The sequence below is a fragment of the Hyaloscypha bicolor genome (assembly GCF_002865645.1).
Source record: "Hyaloscypha bicolor E unplaced genomic scaffold K444scaffold_23, whole genome shotgun sequence".
NCBI lineage: Eukaryota > Fungi > Ascomycota > Leotiomycetes > Helotiales > Hyaloscyphaceae > Hyaloscypha > Hyaloscypha bicolor.
This window is the reverse complement of record NW_020194525.1, coordinates 196932-215276: the sequence shown is the minus strand read 5'-3', so window position 1 is coordinate 215276 and position 18345 is coordinate 196932. Positions and strand designations below refer to the sequence as shown.

Genomic DNA, 18345 nt, shown 5'->3' with positions numbered 1-18345 from the left:
AGTTAATATCCCTAACTACTATATATTCTTACTAGTTTATTATTTGTTCTAGATATAATAGTTTACTATTTTATTTACTAAGACTATAATTCAAAAGGAAATTATAGTATTATAGAAGTATAATATATTATTTAGTAAAATAAAAGAGATCTTATTTATTATTAGACTTAGTATATTACTTATTTATATATTCTTGGAAATTAAATAAATAATAAGCTAGCTCTGAAATATAGTTAATTAGTAGCCTATTAGGTCTAGTAATCTCGGCTTATAATTAAGCTTTTAATTCTGCCTTATTCTTATTATTACTCTTATCCTTGTTTTTAGTCTTAGTATTCTTATTATTAATAATTTGGTTATTCTCGGTATTATTATTATTCTTATTAATACTATTATTATTATTTGAATAAAGTATATTAGGGGTCTTTTCGGAAATAAAGTCGGGATTATTACTATTATTATTATTATTATCCGGAAGTAGTTAGTTCAGGAAATACCCGAGACTAGGCTAGTTACTATTTGCGAAAAAGGAAATATTTGCTTATAATTTACTATATAGCTCCTGGCTATTAGGCTCCGTTTTACTATTATATTCTAGGGAACTATTATTAAAATTATTAATATTATAATTACTATTATCTAGGGTTATACTATATAGTAAAAGATTATAACTTAGTAAGGAATTCCTATTCTAATCTCATAAATTTAAAGGTTCTAGATTAGTATCCTAGTAAATAGTTAGTATTTAGAGAATAGATTATTAACTCTTTTAAGGTTAACTAATAGGTTCTAATTTCTTATTACTTATATATTATAAATACCTAATCCTATAGGCCTTACCGAATTTATAGCTTATTTATATAGCAGGCTTTATAGAATATATATGTGTCTGCCTTTTATTTCTCGGTTATAAGTATCTAGGAGATTCGTATTTATAATAGATTTACGAGAATATAATTATTAATTTAGTAGTAATTAGCTAGAAAGCTATTATATTTTTGGAAGAATTATAAGATAGAGTAATACTTATAATACTTGGGCTCAAGTAGGGAGTCTTTTAGGTCTTATTAGGGATCTCTTAGGTCTCTCTATAATATTTACTATTAGGTAATTATTATTTAATATTTTATTCTCGGATTCTTATAGATAAGCGGGTAGTAATTTCTTATTTAGTTAGTAATAACTTAGTACTTTGCTTTTGAATTCTAGTAGATTTATAAATAGTAGACTCTTATATTATATAAGGCAGGCTTATACTCTATAATAAAAGTCTTATAAAATTAGGTATAAATCTTTAATATCTAGTTAATAATTCTTATATATTTCGAGGTTAAATTAATAGTATTTAGAAGCCGAATAGCTTTATACTTAAAGTACTTATAGTATTTAAATATTCTTAGATATAGTAAGAAGGTAATATATATAAAGAATTAGGCTATTATATAATTAGAGTTAAAGAGATTAGTATATCTAAGGAAAGAAATTATAAAAGAGAAGAAAGTTATTAAGGAGGAGATTATTAAGGAGGAGGTTATTAAAGAGAAGATTACTAAATAGTATTTAAAGAAGCTAGGAAAAAGTATATATTAGTTATTAAATCTATAATAAATAAAAAAAGCTTAAGAAAATATAAATAAGTAAATAATAATCTATTAAATTAGGATCTAGAACTTATTAATACTTTTCTTACTAGTATACTTATCTAGTTATATTATTTTTATATCTTATTTCTTTCTTTTCTTTTTTGCTTTTCTTTAGGTAAGGTATTCTTAGAGAATTAGATTCAGAAATAAAAGATTAAAATCCGGTAATAATTTGCTAAGGATTCGGGAATAAAAGGCTATTAAAGAATTAGCTTATTTAGGAGTAATATCTAAAAAAATTATTATTAATTATACTAAGAGTAAAAGGGGTTTAGATTTAGGAAGCGCCTCTAGCCTTAATCTCTAAGTAAGTTCCAAACTCTCGGTAATAAATTTATTATATATATTATAATATATTAAATCCTAAAATATATACTTTCTATTATAATATATATAATTAATTTAGTATTTAATTCGTAGCCTTTTAGGGCCTTAAACTAATATAAAGAAAGTTATTAATAATATAATATTAGTTTTATTAAGATATATATATTATATATATTATACTTTTTTGGCTCTTAATATATATACTCTTACTATAAAATCGTAATTAATCTACTATATAACTAATATATAATATATAGCTATAACCTTTTAAAAACCTGGTAATATATAATTATTTTGGTACCTAACTTATAGCTATTTGCCCGTTATTTAATATCGAGTTATTAACTATATGATTTTAGTAAGAGAGCTTCTTGCTAATATGTGTTTTTCAAAACCGCCTCGCTTATATATCCGCTTTTTAGGTATTTGACTTTTTCAGCTTTTAATATATATATTCTTATTATAAAATTATAATTAATCTACTATATAACTAATATATAATATATAGCTATAACCTTTTAAAAACCTAGTAATATGTAATTATTTCAATACCTAACTTATAACTATTTATCTATTATTTATTAAATTATTACTAATATTATATATATTATACTTTTTTGGCTCTTAATATATATATTCTTATTATAAAATCATAATTAATCTACTATATAACTAATATATAATATATAGCTATAAGCTTTTAAAAACCTAGTAATATATAATTATTTTGGTACCTAACTTATAGCTATTTGCCTATTATTTAATATTGAGTTATTAATTATATAATTTTAGTAAGAAAGCTTCTTACTAATATGTGTTTTTTAAAACTACCTCGCTTATATACCCGCTTTTCAGGTATTTGATTTAATATTATTATAGTTCTTTTCGAGCTTAATAAATAACTTCTTTTTAGTCTTTATTAATCTAGTAAAATCTAGCTTAGATTTATTATTCTAATTCGGTATCTTAATTACTATAAAGTAATTAATTTTCTTATAGCCTATAAAATAGGTTTAGAGCTTATAGGCCTCCTATAATAGGCTCTTCTTATATTCTATTACTTTTATTTTATAAATAGAAATAATATACTTCTTTATTTTCCAAAGATTATAGATATAATACTAATATTTTAGCTATAGGTAATAGAAGCTATTATAGGAAATAAGGAACTCAATTAGCTTATAATTATCTTCTGGCTATAACTTATACTCTTTTAATTCTTTAATAATTTTTAGATTATAATTACTTAAAAGCTAAACTATTATATTAAGTATATTACTAGAAAGTCAGTATAGCTTTACTTGCAAGTACTTCTTCTGGCTTCCTAGCCCTGAAATAATACCCGATTTATAGGCCTAATATATAATAATCTTATAAATAGGATTATAAATAAATATTATATAGAAAAGAGTATTATAAATATTATTAGAGAGGTTTTAGGAAAAGTATATTCTTATTATATATACTCTTAGTAAAATAATACTAGCCTAGAGTTATTTGGACTAATTAGCTTATATAGATTCTATATTCTTACTAAAAAAGTAGCCTTATATAACTAGTAAGCCTTAAAATAATAAATATAAAAGAGATATATAATTAAGATATATTTATTAATATTAAATAGCTATTTAAATAATATAAATTAGGTTAAGATAGTTTCTTTTACTAAATTAGTATAAATTCGGGATTAATCTAGTTTTAAAAAGTTAAGAATTAGAAATAATATAGAAATAAAAATATTTCATATTTTTAATAAGATATTAGTTTTAAAATTAAAGTAAATATAAGTATTATAATATAGCTTATTATTATAAAAAGGAAATTACTAAATAATATTATACTAAATAGCTTATAATATATAATCTTAAATTATATAATAAAGAAATATTATCTTAGCTTAAATATTATTATTATATATAGAACTAATATTCTCTTATTAGTATATTTTAGTTTTAAATTTAGTATATTTCTAATTAAAAAAAATATACTAGTAACTTATTAGTAAAATATTATAAAATATAATTAGTAAAAAAATTTTATTAAATTAATATTAAAGAATAGAAAATAGGGTATTATTACTATATTTAGGAAATATAGTTTTTTTTATAAGATCCTATATAAAAGAAAAGAAAATATAAATATAAATATTCTTATAACTAATTATATAGCTAAAGTAATAATAAGATATCTTATAAAAAGCTATTTTCTAGATCTTAGACTAATTAGGATTTATTATAAAATTTATAATATTTATATATAAATATATAAAAATAAAAATATAAATTAATTTAAATTTCTTATTAAGTAAAAGAAAAATAATTAGTATATTTATAAAAGCTATTAATATTATATTATCTTAAATCTTTATAATAGTTTATTTAAAAATAAAATATATATAAATATAAGTAATAATCTAGAATATTAATTACTAGTTTAGTATTATTTTTATTATAATTTACTTATAATTTATTAAAATTAAGCTTATAAAAAGTACTATTATCTAAATTATTATTATTATTATTTATAACCTAGCTATTAGGTAAATAGTTATTATTATTATTTATAATAAAACTAGTAAATATAGCTTATTAATTAATATTTTTAATTATTATATATTCTAAATATAATATATTATTATTATATTTACTAAGATTATAATATTATAAAAATATTATATATTATTTAGTAAAATAAAAGGAATTTTATTTATTATTAAACTTAGTATATTACTTATTTATATATTCTTAGAAATTAAATAAATAATAAGTTAGCTTTAAAATATAATTAATTAGTAGCCTATTAGGTCTAGTAATCTTAGCTTATAATTAAGCTTCTAATTCTGCTTTATTCTTATTATTATTCTTATTTTTATTTTTAGTTTTAGTATTCTTATTATTAGTAATTTAGTTATTCTTAATATTATTATTATTTTTATTAATACTATTATTATTATCTAAATAAGATATATTAGAAATCTTTTTAGAAATAAAGTCGGAATTATTATTATTATTATTATTATTACCTAGAAATAATTAGTTTAGGAAATACTCGAGATTAGACTAATTATTATTCGAGAAAAATAAAATATTTACTTATAATTTATTATATAGCTCCTAGTTATTAGGCTTTATTTTACTATTATATTCTAGGAAACTATTATTAAAATTATTAATACTATAATTACTATTATCTAGAATTATATTATATAATAAGAAATTATAATTTTATAAAAGATTTATATTTTAGTCTTATAAATTTAGAAGTTCTAAATTAGTACTCTAATAAATAATTAGTATTTAGAAAATAAATTATTAATTCTTTTAAAATTAATTAATAAGTTCTAATTTCTTATTATTTATATATTATAAATACCTAATTCTATAAGCCTTATTAAATTTATAGCTTATTTATATAATAGGTTTTATAAAATATATATATATTTACTTTTTATTTCTTGGTTATAAATATCTAGGAAATTCGTATTTATAATAGATTTATAAGAATATAATTATTAATTTAATAATAATTAGCTAAAAAGCTATTATATTTTCGGAAAAATTATAAGATAAGATAATATTTATAATACTTGAGCTTAAGTAAGAAGTTTTTTAAGTTTTATTAGGGATTTCTTAGGTCTTTTTATAATATTTATTATTAGGTAATTACTATTTAATATTTTATTCTCGGATTTTTATAAATAAATAAATAATAATTTTTTATTTAGTTAGTAATAACTCAATATTTTACTTTTAAATTCTAATAGATTTATAAATAGTAGGCTTTTATATTATATAAAATAGGCCTATATTTTATATTAAAAGTCTTATAAAATTAGATATAAATCTTTAATATCTAGTTAATAATTCTTATATATTTCGAGATTAAATTAATAATATTTAGAAGCCAAATAGCTTTATACTTAAAGTATTTATAGTATTTAAATATTCTTAAATATAATAAGAAAATAATATATATAAAGAGTTAGATTATTATATAATTAGAATTAAAGAAATTAATATATCTAAAAAAAAAGATTATAAAGAAAAAGGATATTATTAAGATAAAGATTATTAAAAAAAAGGTTATTAAGGAAAAGATTATTAAAAAGAAAATTACTAAATAATATTTAAAGAAGCTAGAAAAAGATATATATTAATTACTAAATCTAAAATAAATAAAAGAAGCTTAAGAAAATATAAGTAAATAAATAATAATTTATTAAATTAGGATCTAAAACTTATTAATACTTTTCCTACTAGTATATTTATTAAGTTATATTACTTTTATATCTTATTTCTTTATTTTTTTCTTTATTTTTCTTTAGATAAGGCATTCTTAAAAAATTAGATTTAGAAATAAAAAATTAAAATCTAATAATAATTTACTAAAAATTCGAGATTAAAAGGCTATTAAAAAATTAGCTTATTTAGAAATAATATCTAAAAAAATTATTATTAATTATACTAAGAATAAAAGAAGCTTAGATTTAGAAAATGCCTTTAGCCTCAAATTCTAAATAAGTTCTAGGCTCTTAATAATAAATTTATTATATATATTATAATATATTAGATCCTAAAATATATACTTTTTATTATAATATATATAATTAATTTAGTATTTAATTTATAGCCTTTTAGCCTTAAACTAATATAATATTAGTTTTATTAAAAGATATATATATTATATATATTATACTTTTTTAGTTTTTAATATATATATTCTTATTATAAAATTATAATTAATTTACTAAATAACTAATATATCATATATATCTATAAGGTTTTATAAACCTAATAATATATAATTATTTTAGTATCTAATTTATAGCTATTTATTTATTATTTATTAAATTATTACTAGTATTATATATATTATATTTTTTTGGCTTTTAATATATATATTCTTATTATAAAATTATAATTAATCTATTATATAGCTATAAGGTTTTATAAATCTAATAATATATAATTATTTTAGTACCTAATTTATAACTATTTACCTATTATTTAATATTAAGTTATTAATTATATAATTTTAGTAAGAAAGCTTTTTACTAATATATATTTTTTATAGCTATTAAATATCTAATTTCAGATATAGTCTTACTATAATATTTTATTTAAACTAGTAAATTTTATTTCTCTTATTATTATTAACTTAAATTTTAAATTAAGAAGCCAGGCTTTAGTATAAGGCTTTTAATAAATCTAGTATATTTTTTTATTTATTATATATTATTATTAATTTAGCTAATTATCTAAAAACTAGCTAAGAATATCTCGGGAATAATAATATTATATTAAATATAGCTATATGGCCTTTTTATTAAAATAAAGAGATTTATTTATTTATAGCTTTTATCCGGAATATAAAAGAATAATAAAAGAAGCCTTTTTATTATTTTAACTTATTTTACTAGATTCTTAAGAAAAAGTAATTATTTTACTAGATATATTTATATAAATTATTTATTATATATAAAGATAATTAAATCTAATTCTAAGAATAAATATAACTATAATTACGGGCTAGTCTTATTTAGTAATTTATTTAAAGAAAATAATAGCCTTTTTCTTTTTAAATTCTAATTTAGATATATATAATAAATACTAAAGAAATTTAGTAAATAGGGCTATTTTTTTTTAAGTTTAGTAATAAATAATAATCTTATTCCGGAAATAGTTAAAGATTTCTTATTTAGGCTAATATATTTATACTAAATTAGTAATTCTTTTAATTAAGGTACTAAGTCCGGTCTTAAAGCTAATTATATATTTAATATTTAGCTAGTTTATTAATTTTCGGATAATTTTTAGCCTTACTAACTTATTATATTTAATAAATATCTTTTATATTATAGGAAAAAGAATTACTATTAATTAAATAGTCTATATTTTCTACTAAATATATTTACCTAACTAGGCTATATATAGCTAGTAATTACTAGTAGTAATAATAAGATAATTCTTATTAATTATAATATAGTCTAGTTTTTATTTACTAACTAGAATATAATAGTATTTAAAAAAGCCTTAAATATATATAGCTTTAGCTAATATAATAACTAATAAAGCTAATTATTTATAATTAATAAACTAGATTAGTAACTAAATACTTATTTTATAAAAGTATTTTAGTATATTATTTTATAAAGCTATTATTAGTAAAACTAGAATTATAGTTCTAGTATTTATAATAATAATACTAATTATAATAACTAAAGTTTTACTAGAGCTAGTTCTTATTATTAGAATTATTTATTTAGCTAGCTAAGGTCCTATAATAATAAGAATATTATTTTATTAACTAGGAACCCGGAATTATAAGTTTAGTTTATTATATAGCTTTTATATTATAGCTAGTAAATTAGTCTTAAAATAAGTATTTCTTTTATATATTTAATTATATTTAGAAATATTAAGTATTTATAAGAATAATATTTCTAAAATATTTCATAATCTTTTTTTCTAGAAAATATAATTAAACTAAAAGAATATATACTAGCTTTTAGATATTTAGTAATTCTAGTATAATAAAATATTTATAATAAGTATTATTATTCTAGTATATATATAATTAAAAATATAATATATATAATTATTTAGTTTTACTAAAGTAACTAGATCTAGCTTATTCTTAATATATTTTCTTATATTTTCCTTAAGATTAAAGTTTATTTATTCTTTAATAATTAATATTATAAACTATTACTAATTAGATATATATAAATATAATATCTTAGCTCGAGTATATATTTTTATTAAATAGGCTAAAAGTATCTTATTAGCCTATATTATTCTATCTAGCTTAGCCTAGAAATATAAAAAAATAAAAGTACCTAACTTTTATTATTAGAGAAATAATTACTATAAAAGTAAAATATATATAATATATATAAGTAATAAATCCCTAATTACTTTTAGTAAGAATTAAATATTATTCTTATATATATCCGATTATTACTAATTTTTATAATATTAGATATAAATTATTACTAGCTTTTCCTATATTAATAAATAGTATTATTAAGTATTATTTTACTATATTATTAATAGTAATTCCGGTTCTTATAATAATAAGCTAGATAAGATATAATATAGTACTAATACCTATTTAAGGAACTTTTAGATATATATTTTATAGATTTCTATAATTTTAGAATATAAAACTATATTTTTATTCTTTATTTTAGTTAAGAATATAGCTCGAAGTTTAGTATTTCTTTAGATTTACTAAAAGAGAGCTAGCTTAGTACTTTCTAGGAATTCGGAATTACTAGAATAAAAGAGCTATAAATATCTAAAATCTTCTAGATCTAGATTATTCTTTAGCCTTTATAATTTTATTAGAATTATATCCTTGGCCTAGAATAGAAGTTTATTATAGAATAAGATATAGGCTTATTAATATTTAGAAACTACTAAATCCGAAATCTATAATATCTATAATTTCATCTTATAATATTCTATTATTTACTTATTTAAAAGCTACTAAGCTTAGTATTTTATAATTATAGCTTTCCTAATCTTAAATAAATATAGTCTCTATTATAAAATATACTCAAATAATATCTTGGCTAACTACTAGAAGAACTTCTTACTAATCTTAATAAAAAAGACAAGAATCTAGTCTTTATTATTTTATTCTTAAAAACAGATATAATTAAAAAATACAAGCTAGATAATTTATATTAAAGCTAATAAATAGCTATTAAAATTCCCTGGCTTCTTTTATAATCCTTGGCCTTTCCTATAAACTTTCCTGCTTAATATAGTATAGAAACTTAAGATAAGGGATTTGAATAGTATATTACTAATAGTCTAGTAGATTAGTATTAGATAAAGTTACCAAATAGTATACTTGAGAGCTAGCTTAGCCTCTTTCTTATTCTTAATAACTAAGGCTTCTATAATCTCGTCTATAGCCTAGATTTATTACTAGGTTAACTAAATAATATCCCCGGGAAGCTACTAGTCTAATTAAGCTTTAATTCCGGTAAAGTAGCTATTCTTACTATATATTACCCGGTAGTAGTATACTAATAGCTACTTTATAGTAGTAAAGTATATAACGAGAATTAATATATTCTTGAAATACCAGAACCTATTTACTTTACCTAAAGCTCTAGTATAGAATTTATTTAGGATATTAGCCTACTATTAGGTCATTTTCCGGTCTAGTAAGATATTATTATATAACTAGTATATATCTCTCAAGATAGCCTTAGCTATAACTAGAATTCGAACTAGATTAGGATCCTTAATATTCTTACTACTTGTATTAAGCTCTTTTTTTAGTAATAGCTTATATGAGCTCTAGATCTCCTCGTCCTTTAGTATAGCCAAATAAGATAGAAATCTCGTTAGGTCATATAGCCATAGTACTCTTTCCGACCTTAAGTCCCTAATATTATAGACGACGCTAGCCTGCTCTTTAATATTAACCTTAATATTATCGTAGTTCTTTTCGAGCTAGACAAATAACTCCTCTTTAGTCTTTATTAGTCTAGCAGAATCTAGCTTGAACCTACTACTCTGGCTCGTATTCTCGACTATAATAAAGTAGTTAATTAAACCCTTCCTAGTAAAGTATGTCTAAAGCTTATACTTCTTTTATAACGGGCTCTTCTCGTGCTCTTTTGTCTTAATCTCATAAACGGCAGGCATATGCTCCCTTATCCTAAGCCAGTGGCACATAGAGAAATCATACTCTGGCTATAAGCAATAGAAGCCGTTATAGCTCGCTAGGTATTTAATTGGCCTATACTCGTTCCTAGCTCTAGGCTTGTGCTCTCGGAGCTCCCCTATAGTCCGTAAGTCATAGCTATCAAGTAGCTAGACTATTATTTTAAGTATATCACCGGTTAATCGGTGTGGCTCTGCTCGGAGGTATCGTTGTTGACTGCGGCGGCCGGGAATGACACAAGAGCTACAGAGGTAGTAGACTACTACCCTATAAATAGGGTTATACGAAAACATGACGAGATCCTAAGCAGAAGGCGTCTGTCTAAGGGAGGCCATGAAATAGTAGGGCGTCATAGAAACCACAATTTTACCAAAACAATTTCGCCAGAATCGTGCTGACTCAGCGACCCACGGACCAATCACGCCGCGCGGGTTTCACAATTTCGTTGAAAAAGGGGCCTCACATAACTAGTAGACTTTGCGGCGGTGATGCCGCAGGTCTCCTGTATTACTGAAGTCTTTGGCTTTGCAGCTAGGAATATGACATTTGTACGGTCAAGTGTGCTTGTCTATGTGTTTTCTAATTGAAGATTAGATGGTGTCCTTTTCTTGAGTTTAGTATTCCAAATTTACGTAAATGCGGATTTTTGCTTGAAGACTCGAGCGTGCGAACACCCTGGATAGTGGCATCGTCTGGATTAGAAGTCTTTGTTGGATTGTAGTTAATTCCCGGTTTCGATACTATCGATGTTCGGTTCGTTCGGAGATCCGTTGAAGTTTTCAATTTTAGTAACTTTCTATGGATTTAGCATGAATCAAAGCGGAGATCCCTATAAAGCCAGGCACGACTCGACGGCAGGTTAAGGAATTATAGTACGGCTTCGTACCAATTCAGAGACTGATTAATATAGCTGAAAGTGGTGGGGAGTGGACTACTGTATTCTGCTGGCCATGGATAATCCTGGCTGCTTAGAATACGAAAGCCCTCTATTGCTAGGTGGAATGCTTACTGATGTATTCGCTAGAATATCCTAAGATAGTTGGGTTTATATTTTTTCTTATCGACTAGGTGACGATGGTTGATTCTTTCCGGGGATTAGAGGTGAAGATCAGAGTATATTCGATACAAAACTTACCGGCAAGACCGAAAGAAAGGGGCCGTGGCTAGGTCCTACTCAACACATTCGTATCAGCCTGGGTCCTGGTCTAGAGTTCGATGTCGAGGCCTGGGATCGCATACCGTATGGGTGCTCCTCGGTACGAGGGTTTCCTTGATTGATTTACTGCTTCCTAAACCGCATAATTTGATATCAGCAGTTAGTAAGCACCCGCCGCTCTTGCTCAGGCGCTACTCACCCTCGCTTCACCAGAGCCTTACCAGCCAGAGTCGAGATAAAGTAACTCGTCGAGAACTCGGATCCGCCGAGAGTGCCTCACTAAACTTGGGGCCAAGAAGGGGCTGCCGGCCTTTACTCATTATTATTATCTGGCTGGGCATTTTTCCCCCTTGCTCTACGAGTCAGCCTAAGCTAGGAAACAAGGCCGCACTCTGATTTTAATGCAGAGATAAGAAGCCTGGCTCGCCCAGGTTGTGTTGATGGAGGATATGTCTGTGAGGCGTATTGTGCCCGAGCTGCATCATTAGGCAGAGATGAAGAAGCCTGGCTCGCCCAGATTGTGTTGATGGAGGTTATGTTTGTGAGGCGTATTATGCCCGAGCTGCATTATTAGGCAGAGATGTTTGCAGGCTACTTGCCTCAGCTCTCGAACTATCCTTCTGCCTGATGTGCGGTTGAAAAACCCCACTTAAGTTCATGGGATAGCCTCGCCGTCAGGAGAGACTCCCAGCCATTTGTCAAGCTATCTCGCCGGTTGTTGGCAATCAACCTGAGTGGACTGATTCCAATAATCTGAACTATTCTGCTAGATATAGTAAGTTCTCTTGAGCCTCTTAGTTGGTATGCATATTAAAGCGTTCAGTACTGGGGAGAGCGAGAGTAAACTCGAAACAATTCTGGGGACTCCAAGGCCCTTCTTGAGAATAGACAGATCTCTCAGCTTTGAAAGGAATATTGAGACGATGGAGGTTGGAATCAGAGACGTCAAAGAACTGGGGGATCCTATGCTATCTATCTGCACTGCGCTGAATGAATCCGGACTATTTCCAGATGGCTCCGAGCCTGTGACAATTACGTGTCACGCTAGATGGGAAGTCCTTGCGTGCTGCAAAGAAGAACTTGATGCTCGGTACAATCTGGATGAAGTCGTCACATTCACTGGAAGCCCAAGTAATGCTCAGGCTGCTTCTTGCATTGGTTATATGCAACAGACTTGGCCACGCACGGGGGAAGCCATGATGAAGGCGTTTCATCGAGCTATCAGTACCGAGGCGTGTGGTGAGTTCCAGCCCTCTCTTCCCCTTCTGTGCAACATCAATCTTACGATAAGAATTTTTAGAAGAAAGCTTCTCGGCACAGCATAAATTGGAGATGAAGCTTCTTCCTGCAGTCCAAGAGCCCGGACAACAAGAATCGGCCGATATTGAAATCACAGGGTCGCACTCCGAGCTGATCGAAACATTGGAGCAACTTACTTGGCTCGCGGCTACCTTCCGGAACCCACAAGGAAATGCACTGTTACTTTCCTCAGCAAAATTGGCCTCAAGGCCACAACCACCAGCGAAAATTTCAGCTCCCGTCTTTGACCTCATCTTGCTTGCTGCTCAACTCGTCCCCTCTGAGGCTGGAACACCAGGAAGCTGCTGGGTCCCCCTACTTCAAAAAAGTGTTCTAGCATACGGATTCCGAATCGCTCCAAGAGAAGAGGGGCTAGGTCTTGAGATCCCTTTCCGACTCATGACCCATCTGGCTGGCGTGCATTATCCCGTCGAACGTGGAAGAGGAATCTTTCTCCAAGGCCGCCAGCAACGAGATTTTGAGACTTCAATGTTGGTTCCGACCATGAAGTTGAAGAAAATGGAGAAAGCAATACAATGGCACTTCCTGAAGATTAAATCAGATCGCTCGCCCGTGCTCCCTGAGAGTGTTAGTTTCTTGGAAGCTATGGAAAAACCAGATTCTTGGTTTCAAACCACGGACATGGAAACGTTGGCTAACTGTCGCGCATATCTGGGGTACTGCGAGGCCGTGGAAGTGCAGATCGGCACCAGAAATTTTCGCCAGCAGATACAACCATCGAACCTTCCAGAGGCAGACGAAGCCAACAGCTTCGACCCTGAGCGGTTTCGTGCTGGGGCAAAGAATCTCGATTGCGCACCCAAGGATCACGTTTTGCGGAAAAGCCAAAGCGTGACCATCTCCAACGCTCAACTTGAGCCGCATCAAGCTCTTAAACGGGCAGCCAGACAGCCTCTATTATTATACGATTCTGAAGAGCAAAGTGCTTGGTTGGTCTCAGAGCTAAGTGTAGCTCTTCAGATGGCACATAATCGCTTACACAAAGAACTTATCTGGCCAAAGATCAGGCAGCAACTGGAATTTGCAAAACAAGCTGATGATGGCGGAGACGCTGCACTAGATGCGATACGCCGGTGTAGGAATGTAGGATTGCCGCAAGGCATAAACCTCGAAAAGGCAGTCAGGGGATTCTTGGACTGCATCGAGAGCATCAAGTTCAGAACTGATTCTCACCGAGCTCGAGGTTGGGATTTTACAGACCTGCAAAGCTTGAATAGTCGTTTCACGGAGAAAGAATTGCCGGAAAGCCACGAATCAGACCAACGTTGGTGGGATCTTACTAAAAATTACTCGATACTGGTTTTATTTGGGAAAAAATTCGGTCAAGTTATAACGCCGGACATGTCCAATGCTCGTGTCTGCAGTTCTTGGGACAAATTTTCTGGAAAGAAGGGGTTTCTTACTGCCAGTATGGCTTGTCTTTTTGACCATATTGATACCACAGCTGGATCGTGGAAGCTAAATTCTGGGTTGTATTGGCATCCACCAAAAGATTCGGCATTCGGAAAATGTGAAGGCTTCCATGTACAAGAACTCAGAGCGGATCCAATAATCTGGGACCATGACTCACCTGCAACACCTCTAACACCTCCGCAAAAAGGGGCGGTCGTCTTTGGAAATTCTTCTCTGAACGATGTAGGTGAGAAGTGTACTCCACTGGCTAGAATTCGGGAGGGAAAATGTGATATTCATTGGCCTCTCGTTATCACTATGGTCTCCATCCTTATCACGGCGTGTTTCTTTGTTGAATTCTGAAGGAATGGAATGACTTGTCAGACGGATCTCGTTTATCGTCTTGGAAACAGGAGGTGGGTGCAGTTCGCTTGCAATTACCTCATCACGGTCTACTCACTGTATAGCCCTCTCTTTATTTGTTCTCTCCTTGAGTACGCTTCACATATTTTATCGTCAATTTAGTTATGTTAGTCCTTGCTGCTGTATGTTAAGTATTTAGTAAACTCCACCCCATTAGCTAGAGAGAAATTCAATTGACTTTCTTTCTATTCGATACCCCTACACGCAACAAGTGATCGGAAATTCTTTCGGGTCATATGAAGTTCTGATTAGAGCGCAAAATTGTATCATCTCTATTTAACTAACCTATAGCTAGATCTGAAATAATAATCTATATAACAAGGGAGCATAGGAAAGAAAGACAACCAATATGATAGGGCCTAAGCTCTTCGTGTCCGACATGTTAAACAATGGCGGATAACACAAGTAATACATGTTGAAGATTACATACTCCTGGCAGCTTTGATTCGACACATTATAACCACCAGGTTGGATGCATTTTTGAATAAAATCTTCCCATTGCCCTAATGTATGCCTATCTGAGAGTCCCACGATGCCATATCTTAACGTACGTTAGTTAAATAAAAGGGGCGGGAACGGAAGGCTCACTGGCAAAAGGGAATGTATAAAGACTCTTGTGGAGGTGGAGCATGTGCCTGCTCACTCCTTGGTGCCGGACTTAGGTCTGCTGTAGAGCTGCCGTGTCGTTTCATGATGTGGTAGCGACAGTCTTCCAGTTGCAGTAGCCAATGTCCCTTGTCGGCGCAAGAACCCCAATGAGTGAAGAATACACGATAAGGGTTCTTCTCAGGCGGACTTCCGAAATACCAAACAAGTTGAATGCAAACTCGTTCTGTCCAAATTGATACAAATCCGAGCAAAATTGTTCGACTGATAGATAAACCCGAGTATCCCAGATGCCGACAGATAAGAACCATGACTAGGTTGGTGCCAACTTGCTGGACTACATTTACAGGCTATCAAAGCAGTTGGTTAAATTATGAGCTTCCAACAGTCAATTAAAGCTTACAAAACTACATTCCCATGCGAGCTCAAACGATTCAATCTCGTTCGATTGGTTTCCATACTCTCGTAGCACCCGTTGATGAAATAAAATATAATTGAAATAAGTAATGTTGAGAATGACAGCCTATAGGTTAATTTAGCTAGATCATCAAAGAGGTGTAAATTGCTATGCTTACGGCCAAAACTAGAAAAGTAACCAGAACGTGACTGACGGAGATACTAGGCGATCGAAACAGAAACTCGACGACGAAGACTTGTGCTGCAGGGAATAAAAAGAGGTGTTTAATAGAACTCGATGGCAAGAACTTAAAAATTGTAACGCGGATACTGGGAATGACAAAGAGTAAAAGCAAGCTAAGGAAGAACTTTTGTTTCGGGGAGAGGCTGACGAGCTCAGCGGATAGAACGGTGTTAAGCTCTTCGTACATCTTTAAAGACGATCCACAATGGCCTCGTTCAAAAGAGAGTTTTGCAGACCAGGTTGGTGTCCTTTTGAGTATTAGGAAATTTGTGTCCAAGCGGTGATAAGAAGTAGTGGCGTCTCATGGAGGGTTACTGAAATCTGTACGGGTCATAGCCTCTTTTGCAGGCAGCAGCACACTATCTTCACCGGAAAGCTTTGCGCCAAACCTGGATTCTGTCATGGTGTGGTCGTAAGGGTTGGAGGCAGCGCCCGGCTAAGACGTTTCTTGTGACTGCTTGCATTAGTGCCGACTCGACAGCAAGGCTGCAAGGCTGCGAGCCATGCCAAAGAAGGCTCTGACAAATGCCTTGATAATCTTATTGCTCAATCGGGCGCAATCTTGTGCCGAGTTTGCCTTGGAATTTCAGCTTGGCTCACAATAGAATAGTCATAGTACTACTGGGCGCCACTAACAAGGGTTGACTCCCTGTCATCACACCACCTGGGCTCCTGTGGGTTGCACAAGCAGCGTTCTCTCACTAACTGTGTGGGAGTTATTTGGACTCAGCACCCAAATGTTGTGACCGAGTAGCCCACGATATAACGTGACCACAGCTTTCCCCCTCAAGGCCGACTGAAAACTGGCAAACAAATAAGCGCACCTCAGAGCGCCACGTGGATCGAACTGATCGTATGGCATATCAAGATAATTTACCCCTCATTCCCCAGCTAAATACGAGAATTGAGAGCAGCCAAAAACATAAGGAGCGACGCAAGGTGTTCAAGCAAACGTAAACTCGGCCTGTTCAAGGTAACAAGACAGTCCTCACCACGCATTCATGTTGCTAATCTATCTAAAAAGAAAATGGGGAAAAACTCGTCCAAGGAAAGCCCTCCAAATAGGGAAAGCGAGACCAAAGTGTTTCGGGTACCGACAACCTCCGAGATATCCAAGCTCGTCTCGGATGAGCTCAATTCCACCGACCAAGCTGTCCATTACTCCAGATTTTTCACAAGCTCCACAAATTCCGGTGCCCGCCCTATCGCAGACTCTCCCTATGGCTTCGACGACGAAGACATAATGATGGCTGAGCCAGAAAGAGACAAAGAAGCCGTATGGAATTTCCTAAAGCTAAGTCAAGAGAATCAAGAGAGAGATTATCAGATCGGGGTTGCATTCGTCAGCGATCAGAACATCAGTGATGGTAAAATACACCTCGGTCATGCAGCTGTTGTCTTGCGGGATCACGACTTGAACGAACAGTTAACACTACGTTTTGTGTCGAAGATTACCGAGCAGGTCAATGGCGAACTTCCCACGGAAGACAATCTCAGACTTCTTCATCTCTGTTTCAATAAAGTCGGTGGAAAACCAGACGAGATGGTGTTAGCTCTTGAGCCAAGGATGTTTCCGCTAAAGTTCTATCGCCACATTGAGTTGCTCCAAGTCCGCACCACGGAACGATTATTAAAGCACATAGCGGTTCAATCATGTCCGCGAAATCATCGCGATATAGTCGATGATTGTGCTACATTCGCCCGCAACTTCTTTAGGAAGTTACTAACTCATCTGAGAGATTGTGGAGCTATAAATGAGAAGGACCTCGAGGATCAAGTCAGAACCTTGGTAAAACACATTCATATCGAGGATGGATCGGCGGGGAAATTTGAGAATGAGTCCCGAGAAAACCGGACCTTAGGTGAAGTTGGGAATACCTCAGTGCGCCGCATCTAACGAGGAGGAAAAGTGTGAGCGATTCAGCGATCCAACTGGCAGCGAATCGGTCATGGGACAATTGCGAGATGATTAGGAAAGGCACGATCTCAATGGCCGCCAGGTAGGTACCTGTTTCGTAGAAGTTATGAGTTCACACGCTGACAGGTTCCTCCTTCAGATCAGGAATGTCGTCCGGGCAGCGCATGCCTTGGCGTCCCAGGAAGGAGCTGTGACGTCCTAATTTCACTTGGAAATCGTCATTGACACGGGCAAG

General features: G+C 30.3%; 3 protein-coding genes across 3 annotated transcripts; 2 read left to right on the top strand and 1 right to left on the bottom strand.

Annotated features, from left to right (window-relative positions):
- The first annotated feature begins 12578 nt into the window (after positions 1–12578).
- Positions 12579–15100, top strand: K444DRAFT_302989 (uncharacterized protein). Its single transcript, XM_024871738.1, has 3 exons — positions 12579–12586; positions 12635–13050; positions 13112–15100. The coding sequence occupies exons 2-3, from the start codon at positions 12735–12737 to the stop codon at positions 14884–14886; spliced, it is 2091 nt and encodes a 696-aa protein (XP_024741422.1). The 5' UTR covers positions 12579–12586; positions 12635–12734; the 3' UTR covers positions 14887–15100.
- A 137-nt stretch (positions 15101–15237) lies between these two features.
- K444DRAFT_608998 (uncharacterized protein) lies at positions 15238–16454 on the bottom strand (the record flags this gene model as incomplete). The annotated part of the gene is made up of 4 exons (XM_024879491.1): positions 16128–16454; positions 15956–16075; positions 15535–15902; positions 15238–15487 (listed from the first exon to the last, which is right to left on the bottom strand). The coding sequence occupies exons 1-4, from the start codon at positions 16377–16379 to the stop codon at positions 15238–15240; spliced, it is 990 nt and encodes a 329-aa protein (XP_024741421.1). The 5' UTR covers positions 16380–16454.
- Positions 16455–16914: 460 nt separating this feature from the next.
- Positions 16915–18305, top strand: K444DRAFT_302973 (uncharacterized protein). Its single transcript, XM_024871737.1, has 3 exons — positions 16915–17165; positions 17217–18192; positions 18250–18305. The coding sequence occupies exon 2, from the start codon at positions 17220–17222 to the stop codon at positions 18087–18089; it is 870 nt and encodes a 289-aa protein (XP_024741420.1). The 5' UTR covers positions 16915–17165; positions 17217–17219; the 3' UTR covers positions 18090–18192; positions 18250–18305.
- Positions 18306–18345: the final 40 nt, after the last annotated feature.

Bases quoted from the DNA above. Each gene is read 5' to 3' on its own strand.
- K444DRAFT_302973 (XM_024871737.1), top strand. From the start codon at position 17,220: ATGGGGAAAAACTCGTCCAAGGAAAGCCCTCCAAATAGGGAAAGCGAG.
- K444DRAFT_302989 (XM_024871738.1), top strand. From the start codon at position 12,735: ATGGAGGTTGGAATCAGAGACGTCAAAGAACTGGGGGATCCTATGCTA. The intron at 13,051-13,111 runs GTGAGTTCCAGC...AAGAATTTTTAG, and splicing joins TATCAGTACCGAGGCGTGTG to AAGAAAGCTTCTCGGCACAG.